General features: G+C 49.2%; 1 protein-coding gene across 3 annotated transcripts in view; it reads left to right on the top strand.

Annotated features, from left to right (window-relative positions):
* PNPLA2 (patatin like phospholipase domain containing 2) overlaps positions 1 to 20,849 on the top strand; it is a 50,680-nt gene extending 29,831 nt beyond the window's left edge. For all 3 annotated transcript variants that reach the window (XM_039535831.1, XM_039535834.1, XM_039535833.1), the window contains exons 4-9: positions 12,124 to 12,333; positions 13,322 to 13,382; positions 14,603 to 14,779; positions 15,646 to 15,778; positions 17,143 to 17,265; positions 18,575 to 20,849. In XM_039535831.1, coding sequence (XP_039391765.1) covers positions 12,124 to 12,333; positions 13,322 to 13,382; positions 14,603 to 14,779; positions 15,646 to 15,778; positions 17,143 to 17,265; positions 18,575 to 18,839 — 969 coding nt within the window. In that variant the 3' untranslated portion in view covers positions 18,840 to 20,849. The remainder of the gene's footprint in view (positions 1 to 12,123; positions 12,334 to 13,321; positions 13,383 to 14,602; positions 14,780 to 15,645; positions 15,779 to 17,142; positions 17,266 to 18,574) is intronic.
* The last annotated feature ends 1,304 nt before the right edge of the window (positions 20,850 to 22,153 follow it).

Below are 22,153 nucleotides of genomic sequence, written 5' to 3'. Positions count from 1 at the left end.
AACAAGAGGGGAAAATTTCAGCCAAGAAGTTTTTTGCTTGCCTGGGGGCCATGTTTAAATTTTTAAGAATCATAGAAACTTTCCATGGAACACTTGCTGACCAGCTCTAATCCTTTCAGCTGCTACTGTGGTTATCTTCATTATCCATACAAGTATCTAATCCCTTTTGAATCCTACTAAGCCCTTGATTGCAGTGATCTCTCATGGTAGGGAGTTCCGCAGGCTAATTATGCACTGGGAAATCATTTTTTCTCTGTCAGGTGGAAATATTTTGCCTTTCACTTTCATTGGGAGCCACTTGCTGTTGTATTATGAGAGAAGGAAACTAGGAGTACCTTATTTTACCTCCTTTCTGTCATTTTTCTTTTTTTTTTTTTTGTACATCTCTTTCATGTCTCTTTTCTAAAATAGACACTCAGTCTGTCCTTTTGGAAATCTCTGCCTTTAACTATTTCTCACCTTCTTTAAATGCCTGTTTCTGCTATAGCCTTCCTGAGAACCAGTGACTGGAACCGAACAGGGTACTCCAGATGAGGGTATGGCATTAACTTATATCAGGATTTCACATTTTCATTATCTTCTACTGAATTCTTTATGCACTTTGCTGCCTTGACCGCCACTACACATTTGGCAGAGATTTGCATGGAGCAGCCCACCAGGATAATCAGGCGTCTTCTCTGAGTGGCTACAATTAATTTGGAACATATTTAATGCGTACCAGCCGTTCAAATGGTTCCTTCCAATGTGCATTACCCCTGCGTTTGTCAACACAGAATTTCCTCTGCCGTAGGGCTGCCCCATCACCTTGCTTGCTTTGGCTCTTCCTCTGAAGTTCCTCACAACTTCCTCTGGTCTTATCTTACCTAAGTAACTTTACCCATCTGCAAATTTTCCCATATAGTTTCTCTCCCCTTTTTCAGGCCATTAACAAATCTGTTAAACACAGATTCCAGTACAGACGCTTTGGGGAGTCCCATATCGAACATGAGAGTTGAGTCTTGCCCTTTGTGTTCAGATTCTTAGCCAGTTACTAAACCATGGCTGTACTCTGCCTCTCATCTCATGACTATTTATGTTGCCATAATAGCCCCTTGTGAGCAACTTTGTCAAGGGCTTTTTTGAAAGTCCAAATTGTCAACCAATTCTCTTTTTATCCATTATTTTGATGACCTGCTCAAATAGTCCATTGGATTGGAGAGGCGTGATCCTGTTCCTTTGTGGAACGGGGTTGATATCTATCATATCATGTTTCTCCAGCACTCTGATAATTCATTCTTTTAAATCCTTCTGGTTAAAATTTCCTGTTCCTGAAGGCAGGCTTTGACCAGTAATTCCTACAGTCACCCTGGCCATTTTATTATATTTATTTTAAAAGATGGGTACAATGTTTACTACAGACCTGTCCTTTAATTGCTAGCTGCTTAGTCAGTGTGCTCTGAAATTGCATCAGAGCTCTTGCGTGTAAGCCATCTGGGGCTGGTGACTTGTTGCTTTATCATCAACTTTTTCTTCTCAACACCAGAATTTCAGATAATGCATCTTTATTGTCTGAGAAGAGTAGGTAGGCATCTCCCTAACCTCCTGTAGTGAAGATTGGTGCTAAGAAATCCACTGAGCCTCTCCACAGCATCTGTATCCTCCATAATTATTTTGTTTACTTCCTATCCCTTTCCCACCAATCTTGTCACAGGAAACCCATTTATGTCTCTTGTAGCTGTCTATTTGCACTTCACATTTTCTCTTGGCCCTCTTAATTTTCTCCTGGCACATCAATTGATTGGCTTCACATGTGTTGGGTTTCCGTTTTCTCAATGGCTTGGCTCAGACCCGTATGATTAAATGGAGTGATTATTTGTTGCCTTCTTGCTTCCTTTCATATATAGGGAGTATGCTTCCTCTCGTGACTCAGACATGGGATGCATAAGTAGCCTCTGAACCGAGTCTAATTTTAATTGCCTCACATTTGACTTCAGTGTGGTGTGTGTGGTGTTTTTTTTTTAAACCCTACTTCCTTATTTTTAGAATCCCCTCCTGTTGTCTTGGCACGCTACATAACATTAAGAATATTAGGGGACATTACACAGAAGCAATTGGGTTCCAAATGACTCTATCTATATCTATATTTAAACATACAAAGCCTTGCTACACGTGTTATTCCTGAGGGCATGCTGCGCCTAAAAATTCTGCCCCCAATATTTAAAAATGCTGCACAATTTTAGTAAATTTTTTTGTCAAATGTGGAAACTCCAGCATGGCATTGGGGAACACCAGGCCACTGGTTTCACAGAGGTCGAGATTACTGTACAGCTCCCTCCCTCCCCTGGACTCAACAATGAGGCTGCCCCTAACCTGACACAGTGCAAGGACCAGGCCTGCCCCAGAAACACCCTGGGGCCCTGCTCCTCCATGCCAGGTGCACCAGATGTGGGCAGGCAGGCTCAGCAAGGCAGGATCCAAGTGTGGAGTGGCTTAGTGTGGGGGGGTACAGGTGTGGGTTAAGAGTGTTCTGGGTGGGGGATCCAGGTGTGGGGCAGGGGAGGGGGAATCTGGATGCACAGGGGCATGTTGGGGGTTCTGGGTGCAACAGAAATGGGGCTCTGCGGGGGGGTCCAGGTGAGGGTGGTTAGGGCTCGGGGGGGGGGGAGGGGGGAGGGGGAGGTGTCTGGGGTGTGTCCAGATGCTGGAGGAGTGGGGCTCAGTAGGGTGGGGATCTAGGTGCGGGTGGCTTGTTGGGGGAGGAGGGCTCATGAACGGGGTGAGGCTCAGCAGGAGGGTCTGGGTATGAGGGGGTCTAGGTGCACAGGGGTTAGGTGGATGCAGGAGCAGCTCCCTGTACAGTGATCCCTCCCCCTACAGCTGAGGAATGATGGGTGCAGGAAGCACATGGAGGGAGGTGGGCGGAGAGAGAGAGTTTGCAGCGCTTCCTACAGCCAGGTGAGAAATCTGGGGTGGTTCTGACACTGCCCCGGATGCTATGCAAGGGAAGAGGAAGTCCTGTCCTCCCAAGCCCAGTCCAGACTAGCAGTTGAGCTTGGCGCAAGGTAGGAGCCACCAGCCGAGTCTTCCCCAGTCCTGTCCCACAGTGATTTACCTCTCTGCTGGCTGCCCTGGGCACCCAAAACATACTGCTGGGGCGGGTCGCATGACTGGTTTTGTGGCTTCCCTTTGCTTCCCCATCAGAATGTCATTCTTCTGCAGGGAAGCAAAGAAATCTGTGGGGGACATAAATTCTGTGCATTTGCAGTGGCACAGAATTCCCCCAAGAGTAACATGTACACTGCTGCTCTATTGTGTTCTGGTGGCCTCTGCAATAGAAAACGGGGAGGTCTGCAAACGAGCTCCCAAACCTTTTAAAGAGATACCACCCAGTTCCTATACACTTCACCTCCCCTCTAAATTGTAATATCCAATACTAGTCTCTGGTACAATCCCACCAGGAATGTCACATTTAATAGTTGTATGTGGTGACTAGTACTCAGTGGTTCAACTACAGTTACATTCTGAATTAACTCTGCATGGTACTTGGGGTGAAATCAAAACTAGCTTCTCCTTGTGTGGCCTGTAGAACAATTATTGCTTCTTGGAGCAGCCAAGAGGTGTTTATTCCCCTATACCTTGTCCCACCATGACACTTGCCCAGTTCATATGCAGGGAGTTAGTCACCCATGATTTGTGTCTCATTAGATTCAGTTGCCTTCCTGAACTCCTGCCTATGCTGTCAACCTTATTGCCCTGATACAGTGAAAACCTCAGCAGTCATGTTCTGCCCAGTAAATACTAGAGCTCAGTCAGGCCTGGTATCTAGAATCTGATTCCTCCCCACCGCCATCCTATCAAGCTCTGGTAAAGCGGATACAAACCATCCTTGGATTTGCAAAATCAAAACTTGACTCTTTGGTCTACAGTGATTAAAAACTCTGCCTCTTTCCTGACTGCCTTCAGACCCACCCCTGCCACAGCAGAGGAAAAACTAAAATGTCCATAAGGATATTTGTTAACCTTTGTGTGTGAATGTTAGACAACCTCCCCCCTTCTCCTCCCCCCGTGTGGGTGGGTGTGGAGAGACATCTGGCTGCCACGACCTATGGAATAATTTTCTTATGGTGCAGAGGAATTACCTGGCATGGCTATGATCAACCAGTTGCTACTCTGTACTGCAGGTTTGGAAGCGTGAGGCCTACAAAGCCCAGCCCAGTTAGCAGATGTGGGTTGTGTTTATCCTGAATAGCTCTCCTTGAGCTGGGTGAATTGCTTCGGGAAGTTGTCAGCTGATGCCCCTTGCTGTTTTGACACAGAAGCCCTTCAAATAACAATCGTACTTCAGTCAGTGCCAGAACAAGGGGAGTCTGTTAAAATGCCGGAGTGGCCTCTCTTCCCTCCTTGCTAACTGGGCAGCGTTAGTTGGAACTGGGCAGAGGGGGGATTCCCTAAGGGAAAATGGGGTGGGAGGTGGAAATGGGTCCCTTGCTATGTAAATGCTGCCCAGGGCATGGGAGGTGAATCAGAATTATCTTGTACGGGCCAGGATTCGGCCTAGCTGTTCATCTGAAGTGGAATGTGCTGACCTGCTAGAACAGGCTTGGGAGGAAACTGCATTGCAGAACTGCGAGTGCAACCTGCTGTATGTAATGCTCCTCCTGTGGCTTGGGTTAGCTGCAAAAACAGAACAGAGGTTAAGGCTTTTGCTGCAGCCAATGAGGTGTAGCAGTGGAATTTTTCTGCTTTAGGGTATTGGCGCCGTCCCTGCCAAGGGCAACCGCATGGTTGAATTTGCAGTGTCATCGTGCTGGAGACCTGGCAATGGCGGCTGCTGCTGCTCTCACTTCTCCTGTCTGTCTGCTTGGGGTGGGCACCTAACCCTACCACCACCTGATGATTTATCAGATTATTGCTTTGGCTTCCTGGTAGAGCTAGCCTGGCTCCCCGGGGCTTGCCAAATTCCCAAGGCGTGCTGCCCGGTTAATCAGTGATAGAAATTGCAGATAATCCAGTAGGTTTAGTCATCTAAGCCAACCTCTTTCCTGCTGGCTTTTCCTCTAGGATTTTCTCAAGTGCCTTGTCCGGTCTAGTTCTAGATCACTTACCTAGGAGGCTTTCTTTCCACCGTTTCTGGTGGGGATACTGTTCCACAGGCTGAGACCTCTTCAGTGCAGGGCCACCCAGAGGATTCTGGGGGTCTGGGGTCTTCGGTGGCGGGGGGGCCCCGCTTCGGCGGTAATTCGGCGGCGGCGGGTCCTTCTGTTCCGGGACCCGCCGCCAAAGTGCCCCGACAACCTGCAGCGGGGACCCCCTGCCACCAAATTACCGCTGAAGCGGGACCCGCCGCCGAAGTGCAGCCGGGTCTTCGGCGATAGTTTGGCGGCGGGGGCCCCTTCCGTTCTGGGACCCGCCGCTGAACTGCCCCGATGACCTGCGGCAGGGGGCTCCCGCTGCCGAATTACCACCGAAGACCTGGCTGCACTGCGGTGGCAGATCCCGCTTCGGTGGTAATTCGCTGGTGGGGGGTCCTTCTGCCCCGGAGCGGAAGGACCCCCCGCCGGTGAAGACCAGGAGCGGAAGAAGCTCCAGGGGCCCAGGACCCCCAAGAGTTTTCCAAGGCCCCCGGAGTGAGTGAAGGATCCCGCTCCAGGGGCCCTGAAAAACTCTCATGGGGGGCCCCTTTTGCCCCCCCCCCCCCCGGGCAGCCCTGCTTCAGTGAACACATTTGTCCTGGGCCTCTGCTTAAACATTGCTTCTTTCTTCAGCTGCCTCTGGTGGGGATCACCCTGGACAGTTTCTCTCCCTCCTTGGGCTTTGCACCTTTCTAGGTCCAAGTACTTGCTGTTCCTACACATAAAGGGCAGTCCCTGCCCTGAAGAGCTTACAGCCAAAACAGACACAAGTGTTATCTTCCTTTACAGATGGGAAACTGAGGCCAGAGAGAGTTGAAGTGACTTGCCCAAGGTCATACAGGCAGTCTGTATCAGAGCAGGGCCTTGAACGCAGCTCTCCCGAGTGCCCAGCCAGTACCTCCATTACAAGGCAAGCCCCTCTCTCAAACAGCATAGATCTCTCCTTTGTTATGCAAGCAGTGCGGGCAGGGAGGAGAAAGGGGGCACAAGGCTAATCCGAGAAATTGCTGCCCTTTTAGAAAAGTGATTGAAGTAGGAGCATGTGCCTAGGCTCACCCCTAGGGAGTGTGAATGGCAGAGGGGGCTGACGCTGGGTCTGGTCAGTGCTGCATGAGAACTTGTTGATTGTGCCATTCTGCGGTGGCGCATCTCTGCCAAAACCCTTCATTCCAAAACCACATGAAATACTCAAGGCTTTTTTTCCCTCTAACTTCCAAGAACACAGCTCATCCAGAACATTAAAGATGTTTTGTCTTTTTGCCACGTGGTTTTGCTGATGTATCAAGAACATAACTTTTCATGGGGTCAAGGTCTCTTATAGGGAGGGACAGATGGAATGAAGAAGTATATTCCCACACCCCCTTCCTGCAATATGATTGTGGCTCCCCTGGATACCCTTTAGAGTTGGAGGGTTAACTCCCTAGTGTGCATGAGGGGAATATACTTAGCCCCTGGATTTCATGGCACCCAGCATGCTGCTGGTGAGAGGTGGAGAACACAGCAAGGGCATGGTCACCATTTGCCACACACCACCTTGCCACCCTGGCAAAAAGAGTGCATGAGCATATGAGAAAAGGGCTACTGAAGCTCATACACACTACACTGCTCCCAAGCCCACCCTGACAACTCCAGTACAAAATCAGGTCATCAAACTGCACAGCCCTATCTCACAGAACTACCCCAGTAGTTACTCAGACAGATGTAGCCCGGGGCCTCCCCTTACAGCCTGCGAGGGATAACAACATACAGGCCATGCGCACATCTCCCATAAGTCCCTCATAGTGTTCCTGCACTGTTAGGCCCCTCAGACTGTTTCTTGTGTGATTCAGCGCTTTGGGGGCTTCTCCTCCTCCTGTCATAAAGCAACAATGTCCCAAGCCTGTGCTTGTGGTGCTGTAACCACTTCTCAGTGCCAGTATCCTGCTGGCACCAGAGCAGGCCCGTGACTGTCAGGGCTGGCCCCAGGATTTTTGCCGCCCCAAGCGGCAAAAAAAAAAAAAGCCGTGATCGGCGCCTGCTCTACCATGCTACTTTCTTCTTCAGTGGCAATTCGGCAGCTGGTCCTTCCCTCCGAGAGGGACTTGCCGCCGAAGAGCCTGACGTGCCATCCCTTCCCCTTGGCCGCCCCAAGCACCTGCTTGCTGAGCTGGTGCCTGGAGCCAGCCCTGATGACTGTGCAGCAGGTACAATATTCAGGGGGAGGTACACGAGGAGGGTAAAGTTTGTGCTTCAATGAGCAGCTCTTCCGGCCCTAGGGCCCGTAGCAGAGAGGACAGAGACAGCAAAGGCATTTCTTGGCTATTCTTAACCCAACAAAAGCCACCTTCTGTAAAATTACTAAATATCTGACAGTACTAAACCCACCCGCCATGGCCCCTATTTGTAATGCCGAACACGGCCTGGGCCTTGTAGCCACAGGCTCCACGGGAGCTGCGGAGGCCTGTGACAAGAAAGGGCCATGTCACCAGGTGGAATATTTCAGGGTGTTCTCTACGACCAGGCTTCAGACTAGTTCCTTTCCTTGCTCCCTTTGGCCCCTGTTCTCCCAGTAAAAGCTCCTGGTTTTGCTGTTGAGGAGACCATCAGCCACTAAACATTCCTCACCCTGCTGGGTTGGGCCTGTTGCTTTCCTGGTGTGCATCCAAAGGAATTCCATGGGTCTCCCTTTATTGGAGGAGAGAGGGGGGGTTGAACACAGCCCCTTGTTTGCTGATGGCTCCATTTCCGCAGGAGCCAAGTGCGGGGCGTGACAATTCCAATTCCCAGCAGTGAAAATGGAAAGAAGCAACCAGCCCAGTCTTCTGTGGGTGTGCCCTGTATCTGTGTGCTCCGCAAACAAGGGCAGGGTCAGTAGGCTCCCGCTATGAGATCAGCTGAGGCAGCAGGTGCTGGGGAGAGGAGACATAAAAGGAGGGGAAAGGGGCCCGGAACTTACTCCTGGCCAGCTGAAAGAAATGGAGCTTGTAACATGCCTTGGACTGGAGCCAGAGATCGATCCTCCTCCACAAAAGAGGACCCTTGACTGAGACACCTGGCCCGGCCCGGCCCCAATCCTGGCTGCTCCTAAGGACTGAGAGCTAACCAGCCTAGCTGGGTAGGAAGAGGGAGAGAGGGGATTGCTCAAGGACTTGGAGCCTAGATTAGAACAGGCTGTGTAGAGCAAGGCTGGGTTTGCACACGAGTAGTGGTGGCTAGAGATGGGCACTGTGGCAAAGGTGCCTCTGCAGATGAGCCTGAACTAGGAACAGTCAGTAGCAGTCAACCAGATGGCAGGGAGCGTAGACCCGCATATAGGTTCCTTTTGATGAAAGAGGCCCTCTGCACCATCACCTTTGCAGCAGTAAAACACCCTTTTTTGGAGCCGTTACTTTATACTGCCACCTGCAGGAAAGCATCTGCTGCTTCACCCTGGCTACAAAACCACTGGCTGTGCCATGGTCTACACCAGTGGCTCTCAACCTTTCAGGACTCCTTTACCTCTTACAGGAGTCTGATTTGTCTTGCGTACCCCCACGTTTCACCTCACTTCAAACTACTTGCTTTCAAAATCAGACACAAAATACAGAAGTGTCACAGCACACTATTAAAGAACAATGGCTGACTCTCATTTTTATCACAGAATTATAAAATAAACCAATTGGAATATAAATATTGTACTTACATTTCAGTGAATTGTATCTAGAGCAGTATAAACAAGTCATGTGACATTTTAGTTTGTACTGACTTAGCTAGTGCTTTTTATGCAGCCTGTTGTAAAACTAAGCAAATCTGTAGATGAGGTGATGTACTCCTTGAAGACCTCTGTGTTACCCCTAGGGCAGTGGTTCCCAAACTTTAACAACCTGTGAACCCCTTTCACTCAAATGTCAAGTCTCGCGAATCCCCTCCTAAAAATACATATTTCCAGGGATTTTCTCCTTTACCTGAGTATAAATTATAAAAGCAGTGATCTTGGAAATAGAAAATTTGTTTTTGAGACATACTTATTACACACTAATTATTATTTATCATTACAGTATTTTTATTACATTATGAAAATGGCAACACTCTTCCAAGATCTCACTTTTATAGCTTGTATCACTTTGAATAAGCCTGTTATAAGACAAGGCTCCTATGTTTCATCAAGGAGTATCAGATGTGAAAAAGTATGAAGGTATTTAGGAAGCCAAATCAAAGAGTTCCTCCTACACAAGCATTCAGGTCTTGAGCAGTCCAGGCAAACAACGCACGTAACAACAAAGCTTAAACTTGTTCTTCATAATAATTTTAAAAACAAACAGCAAAAAATATCTACCTCCCATTACATTTCTTATATGGAGTCTTGAAGTTTAAATCTCCTCAGCGTGATAGAGATGCTTTGCTTAGCTCTTGGCAGTCCAGGGGGTCTGGGCTGCTGGCTCCATGCTGCCTGGGGTCCCCAGGGACAGCTCTGTCCACCATGAAGCAATTTTTTCCTGAGAACCCCCTCTAACATTTTGCGAACCCCCAGGGGTTCATGAACCCCAGTTTGGGAACCACTGCCCTAGGGGTGTGCGTACCCCTGGTTGAGAACAACTGGTCTAAACTCTTATTATACTACTGTAGTGCCTAGGAACTGTGGTCGTGACCCAGAACCCTATGGCACTAGGCATTGTACAAACACAGAACAAAAAGATAGTCCCTGGCCCAAGGTAGTCAAACATTCAACAACCTCGCATATTGTAAAGCAGACTCCTCTAGCTATTCTCCTCCTGCCTTCCCTTCTCCTCCCTCGGAAATTGTGAGGTTAGCATGTGTCTCCACCTCTGGCTGTACAGGGGGACCCTTCAAATGAGCTGCTGCCAGGGTTGGGAATGGTACTGAACAGCTGCAGCTGGCTTCAGGCTGGGGATAGAGGAGGACTGTTTGTGAAATACCAGGTGGAGTTGCAGAGCCCTCCCTAGCGACTTGTTGAGGCTGGGTTCACTAATGCCCAGGCAGCGCCCTGTGCAGGGGTCATTTATTGCTATTCCGTGCTGTGTTTTCCCCCCTGAGTTTTGTCTGTTCCCTCTTTTATCTCTCTCTCACCTTGCTATTGCTGACTCCCGCATGGTCACCGAGTTCCACATATCTGGTGTGTCGAGATGCCAGCTTCCACTCAGTAAACACCACCCAGCCCATTCGCTAATTGCGTTGCCGTAGGAGCCATGGCATGCATTGCCTGTAAAAACCGTTGCGGAATCCAGCCCCTCCTTGAACTCTTACTTTTAGGGCCTTTGCATCAGAATTGCCCTGCAAACCTAACAGTAAAACACCTGGGGGAAAGCAACACCCTGGGCTATCTCAGAGGAGTATGCTGTGCAGCCCAGAGTCACGATCCATGAGATCACCTGGTGGGCAAAAGCACTCAGTCCAGACGGGAGTAGGAACCATGCAGGTGAACTTGTTCACCGGGGCCCTGGGAGCCTGCTGGAGAAGTTCAGCATGTGCTGTGTCTTCCCCAGTGGAAGTAGGTGAAAGGCCATCTGTGGAGAAGGAATTTTTTCTGGCCTGTTACATAAGGACGTTAATAACAGTGCCAGCACGGGGCTGATGGGAACTGTTCAGAGATAAGCCACTTGTCTCCTTTCCAGCTAGAGAGAACAAAATGTAAAACATTTCCTCCTACCTCCCCTCTCCTCTCCTCCACCCCCAACATCCAACCCTCCTCGGCATTGCACAGCGAAAGATCCACCCTTGTTAGGGGCCTGGCTGAAAAAGGAGCCAGAACTCGAGTGTCCTGTTAAGGGGCTGGGCTGACTTCCAAAAGGTCTTGCCGGTTTCTTGTTGTTATGCTAGTGTGCTCTCAGCCTTGCCGTCCTTTTAATGGGCTGCTCAATGGAGCTATGTGCGTGGGCATTTCCCTCTTCCTACCAGCATCTCCTCAGTCTTGCTTGGGTTCTGCTCTAGCCAGCTATTTGTCATCCAGGCATTCCTTTTTGTTAGACACCTGCCCAGACAGAAGGGTCTCTGACATTGGGGCTGACCCTGCAGCCCTCTGCAAGTCAATGGGAGCCTGATCTGAGAGATTACAGGTTCCTACCTTGTTGCTCTGCAGGAGTCTCTTCTGTCTTATTGCTCTGTCAGCCTAGCCAGTAACATATCCCTTTAGCATCTGGATACTGCTTGCTGGGCCATCACAAAGGCCCATTATGGGAGTCGTCTTGTTCAGTCTATGGTTGTGCAAAAGCTAAAGGACGCTTTGAATTGACCCAGTTAGCTAATCTGAATGTGCCAAAACTGTCTCTCCACCAAGGATAATTAGCAGTAACCGTCGCTATTAAAAGAGCATGGTTATTGTGCGCAAAACCAGGGAACCCTCCTATTCCACTCCTATGCCAAAGCTAAACCTAGCCAGCTGATGGATTCCTTTAAAAGGGTTTAAAACCGGCAGGTATGTGACTTTTCCAGCTGAGCAGACAAATTGGCAGCAAAAAGTCTATGCTTTAATTTTTTTTATCGCCCAATTATCCACCAGCAGGCTTCTGTATTTACTAACTCATTTGTTCTAAAATGATTAGATGTGTGGTTTATAGGAATGCTTGAAGTACAGACTTCCTTGCAAACTAGTCACGGTGAATGTAGCTTGGGTTAGTGCCACCTGCACTGTGATTGGTCACCTGAGTGTCACCATATCATTTCTGCTCCTTGATTGGATGGCTCCCAAGCCCCCAAAGAGCACTGATTATGGTTTCTGATGCAAATACTTTTGAATCCGTATACCGTATTCATAAGTGGTGACTTTTTTCCTGTCTCCACAAACATTCCTGTGTGACTAAAAATTCACTCAGGTGAATAGGCACAGAAAAAGTCAGTTAGAAAGAATCAAGAAATCCCTAGATGGGAAGTCATGGCTGTCAGTCCAGCCACTGTTAGTGAAAACTCTGTTTGTAGTACTCTCCTGGCTTGTGAGTGTGTGCAATAGGAATGCAGAGCATTGATAGAAACTGGTTTATGGAGAGAGTGGTGGTGGTGGGGAAAACCCTATCAATCATTTATGTCTCCTTCCCTCCAGAGGTACGTTGATGGAGGGATTTCGGACAACTTGCCGCAATATGAGCTGAAGAACACTATCACAGTGTCTCCGTTCTCAGGCGAGAGTGACATCTGCCCCCGGGACAGCTCCACAAACATTCACGAGCTGAGAGTCACCAACACCAGCATCCAGTTCAACCTTCGCAACCTCTACCGCCTCTCGAAAGCCTTGTTCCCCCCAGAGCCTCAGGTGAGCGCCCTGTTGGGGCAGCAGAATGCTGACTGTGCACCGCAGCTTGGTGGGTAGAGCTCTGGATCCTATGTTTGCATTGACATTTAAGCCCCCGGAGTCCACCCCATTGCCATTTAAACAAGCTACACTGGTGTCCTTCCCCCTGGGAAATCCTGAATCCAGGCGCTGGTGGAAACCCTGAAAATATCCTCCTGTGGGTGGCTTTTGATTTAATTGGCAACATGCAAGAAATGGGTGCCACTTCTGAACAAGGACGGACATGCACCCAGGACCAATCCGCCCCTGCATTTTAAAAGCCAGTCTGGAACCTTTAGGCATAGGATTAAGCATCATCTTGCCATTGGTGACTCAGAGTGACTGCCCGTCAACCAGCTGATAGGCACTGTCATTTTGAGTGTGCTTGTTTGGTACAAGTGCCATGAATAGCTTGGACAGCGTGAGCTGTCTCTCTCTCTGATTCACATGCGCTGCCCACCCCCCTCCCGCTCTCTGGAGGGCTTCATAAGGGCAGATATCCAGTGGACCGTCCTGGCTTCTGTTGGTGAAGGATTCCACAACTTACCTACCAATCAGAGCAGCTTACCAGGGAGGCCAAGAGATACTTTTAGGGCTGTGTATCGATGTGACATGCCCACTGTGAACTTGGATCCGAGAGAGCTGGCTCTTGAGGTGCAAATGGCCATGCAGGTGGTGCTTCCTTTCATATGGTGTCCCCTTGCCCCCAAGACTGTTTCTGACCCTTCCCTCCCTCCTTTGCTGCTCAAGTGCCAGGGTGGGGAGCAGATGAAGAGGTTGGCAGGGATGAGTTTGTGGGAGGGGGAAGGATAAGCAATGAACCTCCTGATCAGATGGGGCAGGATGGGGAGAGAATTCTTGCATTTCCTCTAGAAATCCCAACCCAGGATTGAAATCTGCACCACACTCCACCCGACCAAACAACCTTGCACTCAAACTCCCCAGTGACCCACTCTGTGTCTCCGTGCAGGTGCTCCGGGACATGTGCAAGCAGGGCTACCGGGATGCGCTGCACTTCCTGAAGAAGAATGGTAAGGCACCAGGCTACCTCCTTGCTTTGACTGCATTTGCTTATGTTAAAGGGACACTGTTTGACTCGGCTAACCCCTTCTGTGCTGGGCCATGGGGTTTAACTGTAAGTTGTTGGTGCTGGGGAGGGATATGCAGGAAAACTCAGCGCCAAATTGATTCCTAGTGTAACTGCAATGAAGTTGGGGTTAGACCCGGTGTGAATTTGACCTCTGATACTTCAAAGCCAGTAAGCAATGAAATAAATGAAGGTGTGTCTCAGCACTTCAGGGAACAGAGCTCTAGTATCCTCTGCCTTGATGCAATGAGACGCTTCTGCTCCAACTTTACTGGCATCCTGTGTTAACACTGTTTTCATGACACGCTGCATGTGCCTATGGTGCCACCTTGCGGCCAGCCTATAGCAGATCAAGCTTACTCATTCATTTTGTCCTGTATGCTTCCCCCCCCCCCACCCGCCCGGCCCCAATGGACTTTAAGGAAACAAAGGCAGTGTCTCTGTTATGTTACTGGATGATGCTGCTTTGGGTAGAATGACTAGACAGAAAGTGTGAAAAATTGGGACGGGGTGGCAGGTAATAGGTGCTTATATAAGAAAAAGCCCCCAAAATTGGGACTGTCCCTATAAAATCAGGACATCAGGTCACCCTAGCTCTGGTGGGAAGCTGTGCTTTCTACCAGCACAGTGCATCAGTATGGGAGGCCTGCACCAGTAAATGTGGTTACACTGCCGCAAATGACCTTCATGTAGGCAGGGTCTGCCAATGGTGAAGTTACAATTAAGTAGAGTCTTGCAGGGTGGGCTGGATCTGTGCCATACGGTAAATCAGAGAGGTTTGGATGAAGCATGGGTCTGATACACCTGTATGGGTTTGAATTCTGCCTATGGCTCGAGTATAGAGCAATAAAAAAGTTATGAGAGCAATAACCTACGGTATTTCTAGAGTGTACTGGGAGGCGTTAGCTTATCTGGCTGAGAAAGGCACTCCAGCTTCACATCGTACCCTAGGTGAGCAGGTATCTAATATACCTTGCTATGCATCATAACACGGGGAGCCAAAATGGCTGCCCGCGGTTGGCGATAGAAGGCTTATTTCACGGCTGTAATGTTAATCCCCCACCTCGTGGCATCAGATGAGGTGAAACCTAGCACTCTAACCAATCGGCAAGCAAAACAACTGGCTAAATTGCCACAGTCCCACCACTCACCTTCCCTCTCCAGGGCTCCTTCACCGCCCACGGCCCTCACGCCCTCTCCTTGCTGTTGAGAACTCTTCAGGGGAGGGGGACCCAGAGGAGGAGGAGGAGATGGGAGCTGAAGACCAGCTGAGGGAGAACGCTGCCCTGGCTGCTGTCGAAGACCACATCTTTGAACACCTGCCACCCAGACTGAACCAAGGTATGGTCCCTAGGAGGACAGTGCAGACTTCTGGCTGCTCCAGTGAAAAACTCTCTCCTCTCTAAGCTGACCAGCATAGCTTACTGGCCTGTTGGGATGTGAGTGTTGCTTGTTGACCGCCATGTTAGCTAATGTATTGTGTATTGAACTGGAGCCCTCTTCTGCTAAAACCTGGAACCTCTACACCTTGAGCTAAAAAGCCAGGGTCTGTACTTGAGAGCCATACAAGCTCACATTATGTATAGACTGGGCATCGGGGACGGGGGTGGGAGGTCATGTGCAACACATCCTGCCTAGTGGGTTATGCTTGCACACCACCTTCTGGGGGACCATAGAGACTACAGCCTGGTCTACACTAACATGTTAGGTTGACACAGCTATAGCACTCTGGGCTGTGAAAACTCCACACCCTCCAGCACCATGGCTGCATGAGCCTAACCCCCAATGTAGACACAGCTAGGCTGGTGGAAGAATGCTCCCATTGACCTACCTACTGTCGCTCAGGGAGGTGGTGTTCCTACCCTGCGGGAAAAACCCCTTCTGTCACTGTCGGTTGCTTCTACGCTACTTAGCTCTGCCAGGAGAGTCCCCGTAGTACAGATGTGGCCTAAGTGAGCTGGAACTCACTTGCCTCCCCTTTGTGGGAGGGAGGGAAGGCGGTTTCTGGATTTTGCTCCTCATGATCCAGGTGAAGCCAAATGCTTGAACTCTTTGTCTCCTCGTTTGACACTGCACATGCTCTGAGTGAGACTTTCCCTGAGGTGGGGTAATTTTTGAAGCTCCTGTAGCACTGGGGAGGGGATGGTGGACAATCACGCTGTATTTGCCATGTGGCTGGTCTGACCCGTGTTGTTCTCTGTCCTCAGCCCTTTTGGAAGCTTGCACTGAGAGAAGGGGCCTGTTAGTTGGCATTACCAACTTGTTGCCTGTGCGCTTGGCCTCTGCCATGATGATCCCCTACACGCTGCCTGTGGAATCAGCTGTCTCCTTCACAGTCAGGTAAACCTCCCACTCGTTCGCTTGGTAGCACTGTGTAGCATGTGATGTGGCCTGTAGGGCATGTCAGGGCGAGGATCTATTCCAGCCCTCCTGTGTACAACAGCTGCCCAGGACAGGAACTGAAGTAGTCTCTATTGGCCACTGTGTTGGGACTTCAGCCACAGGCCATCTGATTCACTAGGTTGAAGAGAGCTGGTTGTGTTTGGAAACTTAAGAACATAAGAACGGCCGTATCGGGTCAGAGCAAAGGTCCATCTAGCCCAGTATCTGTCTACCGACAGTGGCCAATGCCAGGTGCCCCCAAGGGAGTGAACCCAACAGCAATGATCAAGTGATCTCTCTCCTGCCATCCATCTCCATCCTCTGCCGAACAGAGACTAGGGACACCATTCTTTACCCATCCTGGCTAATAGCCATTTATGGACTTAGCCACCATGAATTTATCCAGTTCTCTTTTAAACACTGTTATAGTCCTAGCCTTCACAACCTCCTCAGGTAAGGATTTCCACAAGTTGACACTGCGCTGCGTGAAGAAGAACTTCCTTTTATTTGTTTTAAACCTGCTGCCTATTAATTTCATTTGGTGACCCGTAGTTCTTGTACATCCTGCTCTGAGAGTTGTAGTAAACTTCCCCAGAGCAGCTAATACGGGAGTGGAAGGATACAAGAGCGAAACTAGGATAGAGAGGGGTGGTGTTAGCATAGTCCCATCCCTCCTGATTGTTAATGTGGGGGTGGGATGAGTCCTAGAAGGTTTAACATGCCATTGTGGTCCGATTGGGGAAGGGAGGGAGAGAAGGATAATTTTGGATTTGAATTTTGACCTCATTTTGCCACCCTAGGGGGAAGGGGAGAGCAACAAGTCTCTGGTTTGTTAGTATTGGTGTAAAGAACTGACTCACTGCATGAAAACAGTGTTTCTGGCTGGAAGAAGGCAATAGAGGCAGAGGAAAACCACTTTCCAAACCTCTAAGAAGGCTTAAAAATGTAGAGAATTCAGGGATTGAATAGGGAATAGAATATTGAATGTGAAGTGGCCTTTCATCTCTTAGTTACCTCCTCCATGGAGTTCATGAACTAAAGTTGCATGAGATAGCAACATAAAGGAGCTGCCGACTGTCGTGCCTCCAGGGGTGAAATCCATATATATCTTGCTGTTCCAGGCAAAACGAGAATGTGCTTTATCAATGAAGTGGTGGAAGCGCCATCATTCAAGTCATTTGATTTGAAGCTTTGGAAAATGATCTTGCATTGGCCCTGCTGGGCTAGGACTAGAGGGTCTGCAAGATTTTTTCCAGCTGTCATGTCTGAAGAAGTGACCTCTCAGCTAATTGTTCTCTTTATGTCCCTCCTCTCCTGTTCAGGTTGCTGGAATGGCTGCCAGATGTCCCTGAGGACATTAGGTGGATGAAGGAACAGACGAGTAATCTATGCACCTATCTCATGAGGGAAGCCAAGAAGAAACTGGGAAGCCATCTCTCAGCCAGGTTCTTCTGCTTTCCTCCCAGCCTTCCCTCTGCAGCCATCTAGGGGTGGGTATGGCCTGTGGGAGGGGGGGGACACCCGTTTCACCTTCAGCTGTGTCACTCTTACTGAATTGACTTGGAGCAAATCAAGAGACCTTGTCTGTTGGGTTGCTTAGTCCTGGGGTAAAGTTGCCTCCCTCCCTCCCAGGATGATACTGTATTGAAACGCTCAGGTACCATAGCAATAGGTGTGGTATAAAAGCCGTACTCACTTGTCCACCCGGCTCCATTTCATAGAAGACGCAGTGATGCCCATCTGCATGGCAGTCGCCAGCTAGAGGACTCTGGAGCCTCAAAGCTTCCTCTGAAGATAATTCAGCTCAAGTGGCCATTTCTGCTTAGAGGCCTATGACTGGAGTAGCATGGGGCAGTACTAGGGTAACCAGGGTATTCCAGGTCAGAATGGAGTACAGCTGGGTGGGAAACCACTTTCTCATCCCATGAAAACTGTGGAGATTTCAAAACAAATTCCCATTCTGCATTGGGACAAAACCGAGGTGCGTGTGACTGTGAGAGAGAGACCCCCCACCACCTCCCATAACATCCTGGTGGGGAGGACGCTCATCTTGGACGTGGGAGACCGAGGTTCAAGTCTTGGCTCTGAATCGGGCAGAGCAGCGACTTGAACGTGGGTCTCCCAGCGGAGTGCCCTAAACACCAAGCTGTTGGTTATTCTGGGATACAGCTCTTTCTTTGTCTCTGGGTTTATCCAGAAATTCTATCCTGGACTTAGGAAACCTTCCCAACAAAAGTTTAATCAAAACTGACTCTTTCCCATAGAAAGTTTCCGTTTTGACAAATCTGGACTTTCCAACAGAAAACGGTTTTGTCAAAAAATTCCCAGCCAGCTCTAGTGTTGAGATACTTGGGGAGAGCTCCAGTATTGCCTGTCCGCGTGGGCCGAAGTTGAGGTGAGAATATAATGCTTTATCTAAATAATATTCCTTGTGGTATGGAAAAGCCTAGAGGTCCCAAAGGAGATCAGGATTTCATTGTGCTCAATGCTGTACGTACACCTAGTAAGAGTCAGCCCCTATCCAGAAGAGTTTAAAGTCTAAATACGCAAGATAGACAAAGGATGGGGACAGAAATGGATGGGTACAGAGGTGAAGTGGTTTGCTCAAAGTCACACAAGCAGGTTGGTGCCATAACCGGGAATAGAACTTAGGTCTCCCAACTCTCTGTCCAGTGCCCTGGCCACTGCAATGTGCTGTCTAAGTGGCCCTACCCCCATGTATTTAAGTTGTAACCCATGTTCATTGCCTTTCAGGCTTTACTACCATTTTGAGCTCCGAAGGACCCAGAGCCTGCCAATCCCTTTGGCCTCTACGTACAGCGAGGTGCTGCCCCAGTGGATGCGAAGCAACCTCTCCCTGATGGATGTTAAGACAAAGTGGGAGGAATACCAGCGCCAGCTCATGCTGGGATTGTTCTGCATCAACGTGGACATGCAGGCCTCCATCTTCCCACCAGAGGGGCTGCAGATGAGACTCTCACCAGCAGACCGTGTGCAAGAGAGCCTGCCACTCTTCTGAGCCCCCCTGCCGCAGCCAGGAGGAGGAGGGCAGACGGGGTCAGACCTGCATCTCAGCAACCTGCCACCTTTGATTCTTGCAAGCCTGTGATGGGAGCTTCCTCATGAACAAAGCTGTGGCATCCAGTGTAGCCAATTGCTACTTGCCTGACTAGGGGAGGGGCACAGTGTTAAAGTGAACACGTTTGCTGATGATGACCACTTAGAGATGTGTATCAGCACCCAGCGTGGGGGAGGTGGCAGTCCCTGGCTGTGCTGTAACGGTTCCAGTGGGCTCCTCCAGGAGACATACCTGGAGGATCTAGCCTAGATCAGGATGTAGCTCATGCTCCGGAGCTTGTTTTAATTGTCTCCGGTTTTAGATCTACACATCTGTGGCTTTGTTTGTTTGTTTGTTTTTGTTTTAAACAATCCAGCACCCTGTGGCTCTTCACTGTTTGTGCTACCAAAAGGTAAAGCAGCCCATAGTGCCAAAGCAGCTATCATATGGGCCCAAACCCTCCTCTCAGCTCTCCTTCACTGGAGCCAAATTTTGACCTCTGTCCTCACTCAAAACCAGCTCTGAGCCTGCTGCTGTTAATGTAGATTTCATTGGCATTGGGACTGCAGAGTTACAGGAGAGAACTGGATACCCACAGTTGTTGCTCTAAGCTTTCTTCATCTCTTCTTGGTCTCTCTTGCGTCTCTCCTTTAGGGATCTTTGTCTCCATTGAGCTGCGGAGGCCTGAGATCTGTAGTGATAAAACTGGCTGGGAAATTTATTTTTGGGGGTGGGGTGGGGGGGAGACATGAGATGTTCAGCTGAGATTTTTCAGATTTAGATGCCTGATTCCCATTCATTTAAATTGAACTAGCCTTAGGTGGCTTTGCGAAATCTCAGCCTTCCTTCCCTGGATTGGCCCGATGGCTGCCGTTGGGGAAGGAATGTGAAGGGCTTGTAGGAAGGCTGAAGGTGAAGACTGCACAGTGCATGTTGTGTCCAAATGGCTTGTGGTGGAATGTCGCAGCAGGTGCCCAGGAGGTGGTCATCTGGGAGGGAATGAGTTCCAGCTCCACAGGATCACGGAGCTGGAGAACCCTGAAACGAAATTCCCCGCTGGCGCAAATGGACGGAAGTCCGTGGTAGCCAGTGACGTTGCACCTGCGTATGCTTGTGGTGAGTCTGGACCTTAGTGAAGGAGCTGACGTTGGATGATGCAGATTGCCGGTCCCAGAGGTGCCACTGTGTCAGCTTCCCAAGTGGGAGCTGTGTGCCCCCCATTCTGACTGAAGGTGGCACTGCCCCGAAGGTGACAGCATAGTGTGAGCGAGAGGAACAAGGAAGTCGGGAAGGTGAAGCAAGACGTGCCAAATCCGTGTGCAGGCCGCTGTATCTTTATTTTGTCACTTAAAAGATGAGTCCGTTGCGTTATACCAGAGCTGAACTCTGCCCAGTGTTTGGAAGGGTGTTGCCTTGAAATATGCAGTGTCCCAAGGTAACCCAGTAGCATCCCATTGGACATATGCTTCTAGCAAAGCTGTTTCTTTGGCACATTCTCCGTGAGAGGATGGGTGTCTAGTCCCACCTGTTGCTTGCCTCACTGCTCAGTGGGAGGGGGAGATATGGCTTCGAGTGGGGATTGTATGTACTGAAAAAGCCAAAATCCTAACACTGTGACTGTGTCTGTGAGACACAACCATCTTCAAGGTTCCTCTCCTTGCAATGCCTCTGGCTGTGAGGGGCTTCTTTCTACCTCTGCTAGCACAAACAATCTGCAATAGGCCAAAGCAATTGCATGTGTCCTTTTTGGGAGGTAGGGACACGGGGTGCCTAAAGTTCAGCTATATACTGTATACATAGAATAGTGACTCGTACAAGGTTCTCAAATGCCACTTTGTAAAAAGAAAAAAAAAAAAGGAGATGCACCCAGAAACTCTGGTGATTGGCACGTGATAAATAACTAACAGCTAGAAAGTCCAGGAGAGCACACCTGTCCTGGACCCGATGAGAAAAGGTGTGTCTCTTCCTGAAGGTGAGGTTGCATGCTGCTTGCTAGCAGCCATGGCCTGTGTGATACGCTTGGTGTGGGTGAGAGTGTCCGCCTCTACCAAAAGGAGCATTGCTGTAATGCCTATAATGACGTGCACCATAGAGACCTTCTGGCAAAAAGCAGCCAGGAGCTCACCAGGTAACCACAGCATTCATTTTGTGATTGCCATCTGCAAGCAGGACTCTGAGGGTGGAGTGTTCTGGTGGTGGTAGACCTGTCTGTTCCCACAAGACACTGGTCTGGAAACAAGTTTGTGTGATTTAGAGAGTGTCCACTTGCCAACCTTCAAGTGACACTACCTGCATAGCGCAAGTGCCTGCTCAGTTGATGAAATGGTTCAATCTAGCCAGTTTTCCCCCATTCTGTATTTGTGCATTTGTTTTTTCTTCCCTAAGCATAGCACCTTACATTTGTCTTTGTTTAATTTCATTTTGTTGTCCATAGCCCAGTTCTCCAATTTATCGAAATCGCTCTGAATTTTAGCTCTATCCTCCAAAGTGTGGGCAATCCCCCCCCCGTTTTGTGCCCTATATCGTTCCATTAATCATTACTCTTTGTTTGCAATTGTTTAACCAATTATGTATCCATTTATAGTAATTCCACTGAGCCCACATTTTTCTGGTCTACCTAGCAGAATGTCACGTGGGACTGTCAAAAGCCTTGTTGAAGTCCAGGTATATTATGTCCATCGCATTCCCCCTAAGACCAGTTACCCTGTCAAAAAAGGAAATCATGCTGGTTTGGCACGATTTGTTCTTGGTGAATCCATGCTGGCTGCAAATCCTCCAGGTATTTGCAAATTGAATGTTTTATACATTGCTTCCTAGGTATGGAAGTCAGGCTGACTGGTCTATAGTTCCCCGTCTCCTCCTTTTTCCCCCTTTTAAAGATGGGCACTACATTAGCCCTTCTCCAGTCTTCCGGGACCTCTCCTGTCGTCCATGAGTTTGTAAATATTATTGCCACTGGCTCTGAGATTTCTTCAACTTATTCCTTCAGTACCCTCAGGTGAATAGCATAGGGCCCCATTGATTTGAATTAATTCAAATTGATCAGAAGATCTCTGACGTGTTCTTTATTTATCCCGATCTGCATCCCTTCCCCTTTATTGTCTATGGTAACTTGGCTAGTCGTCTGGTCACATTATTTTTTGTGAGAAGACTGAAGCAAAGTAGGAGCAGCTCTGCCTAACTGTTGTCTTCTGATACCAGCTCACCTTCTCCAGTGAACAGCGGACCCACACCATCCCTGATCTTTCTTTTATGTCTGACATATTTGAAGAGCC

Source organism: Mauremys reevesii, linkage group 4 (genome assembly GCF_016161935.1).
Source record: "Mauremys reevesii isolate NIE-2019 linkage group 4, ASM1616193v1, whole genome shotgun sequence".
NCBI lineage: Eukaryota > Metazoa > Chordata > Testudines > Geoemydidae > Mauremys > Mauremys reevesii.
This window is presented reverse-complemented; position numbering and strand designations above follow the sequence as displayed.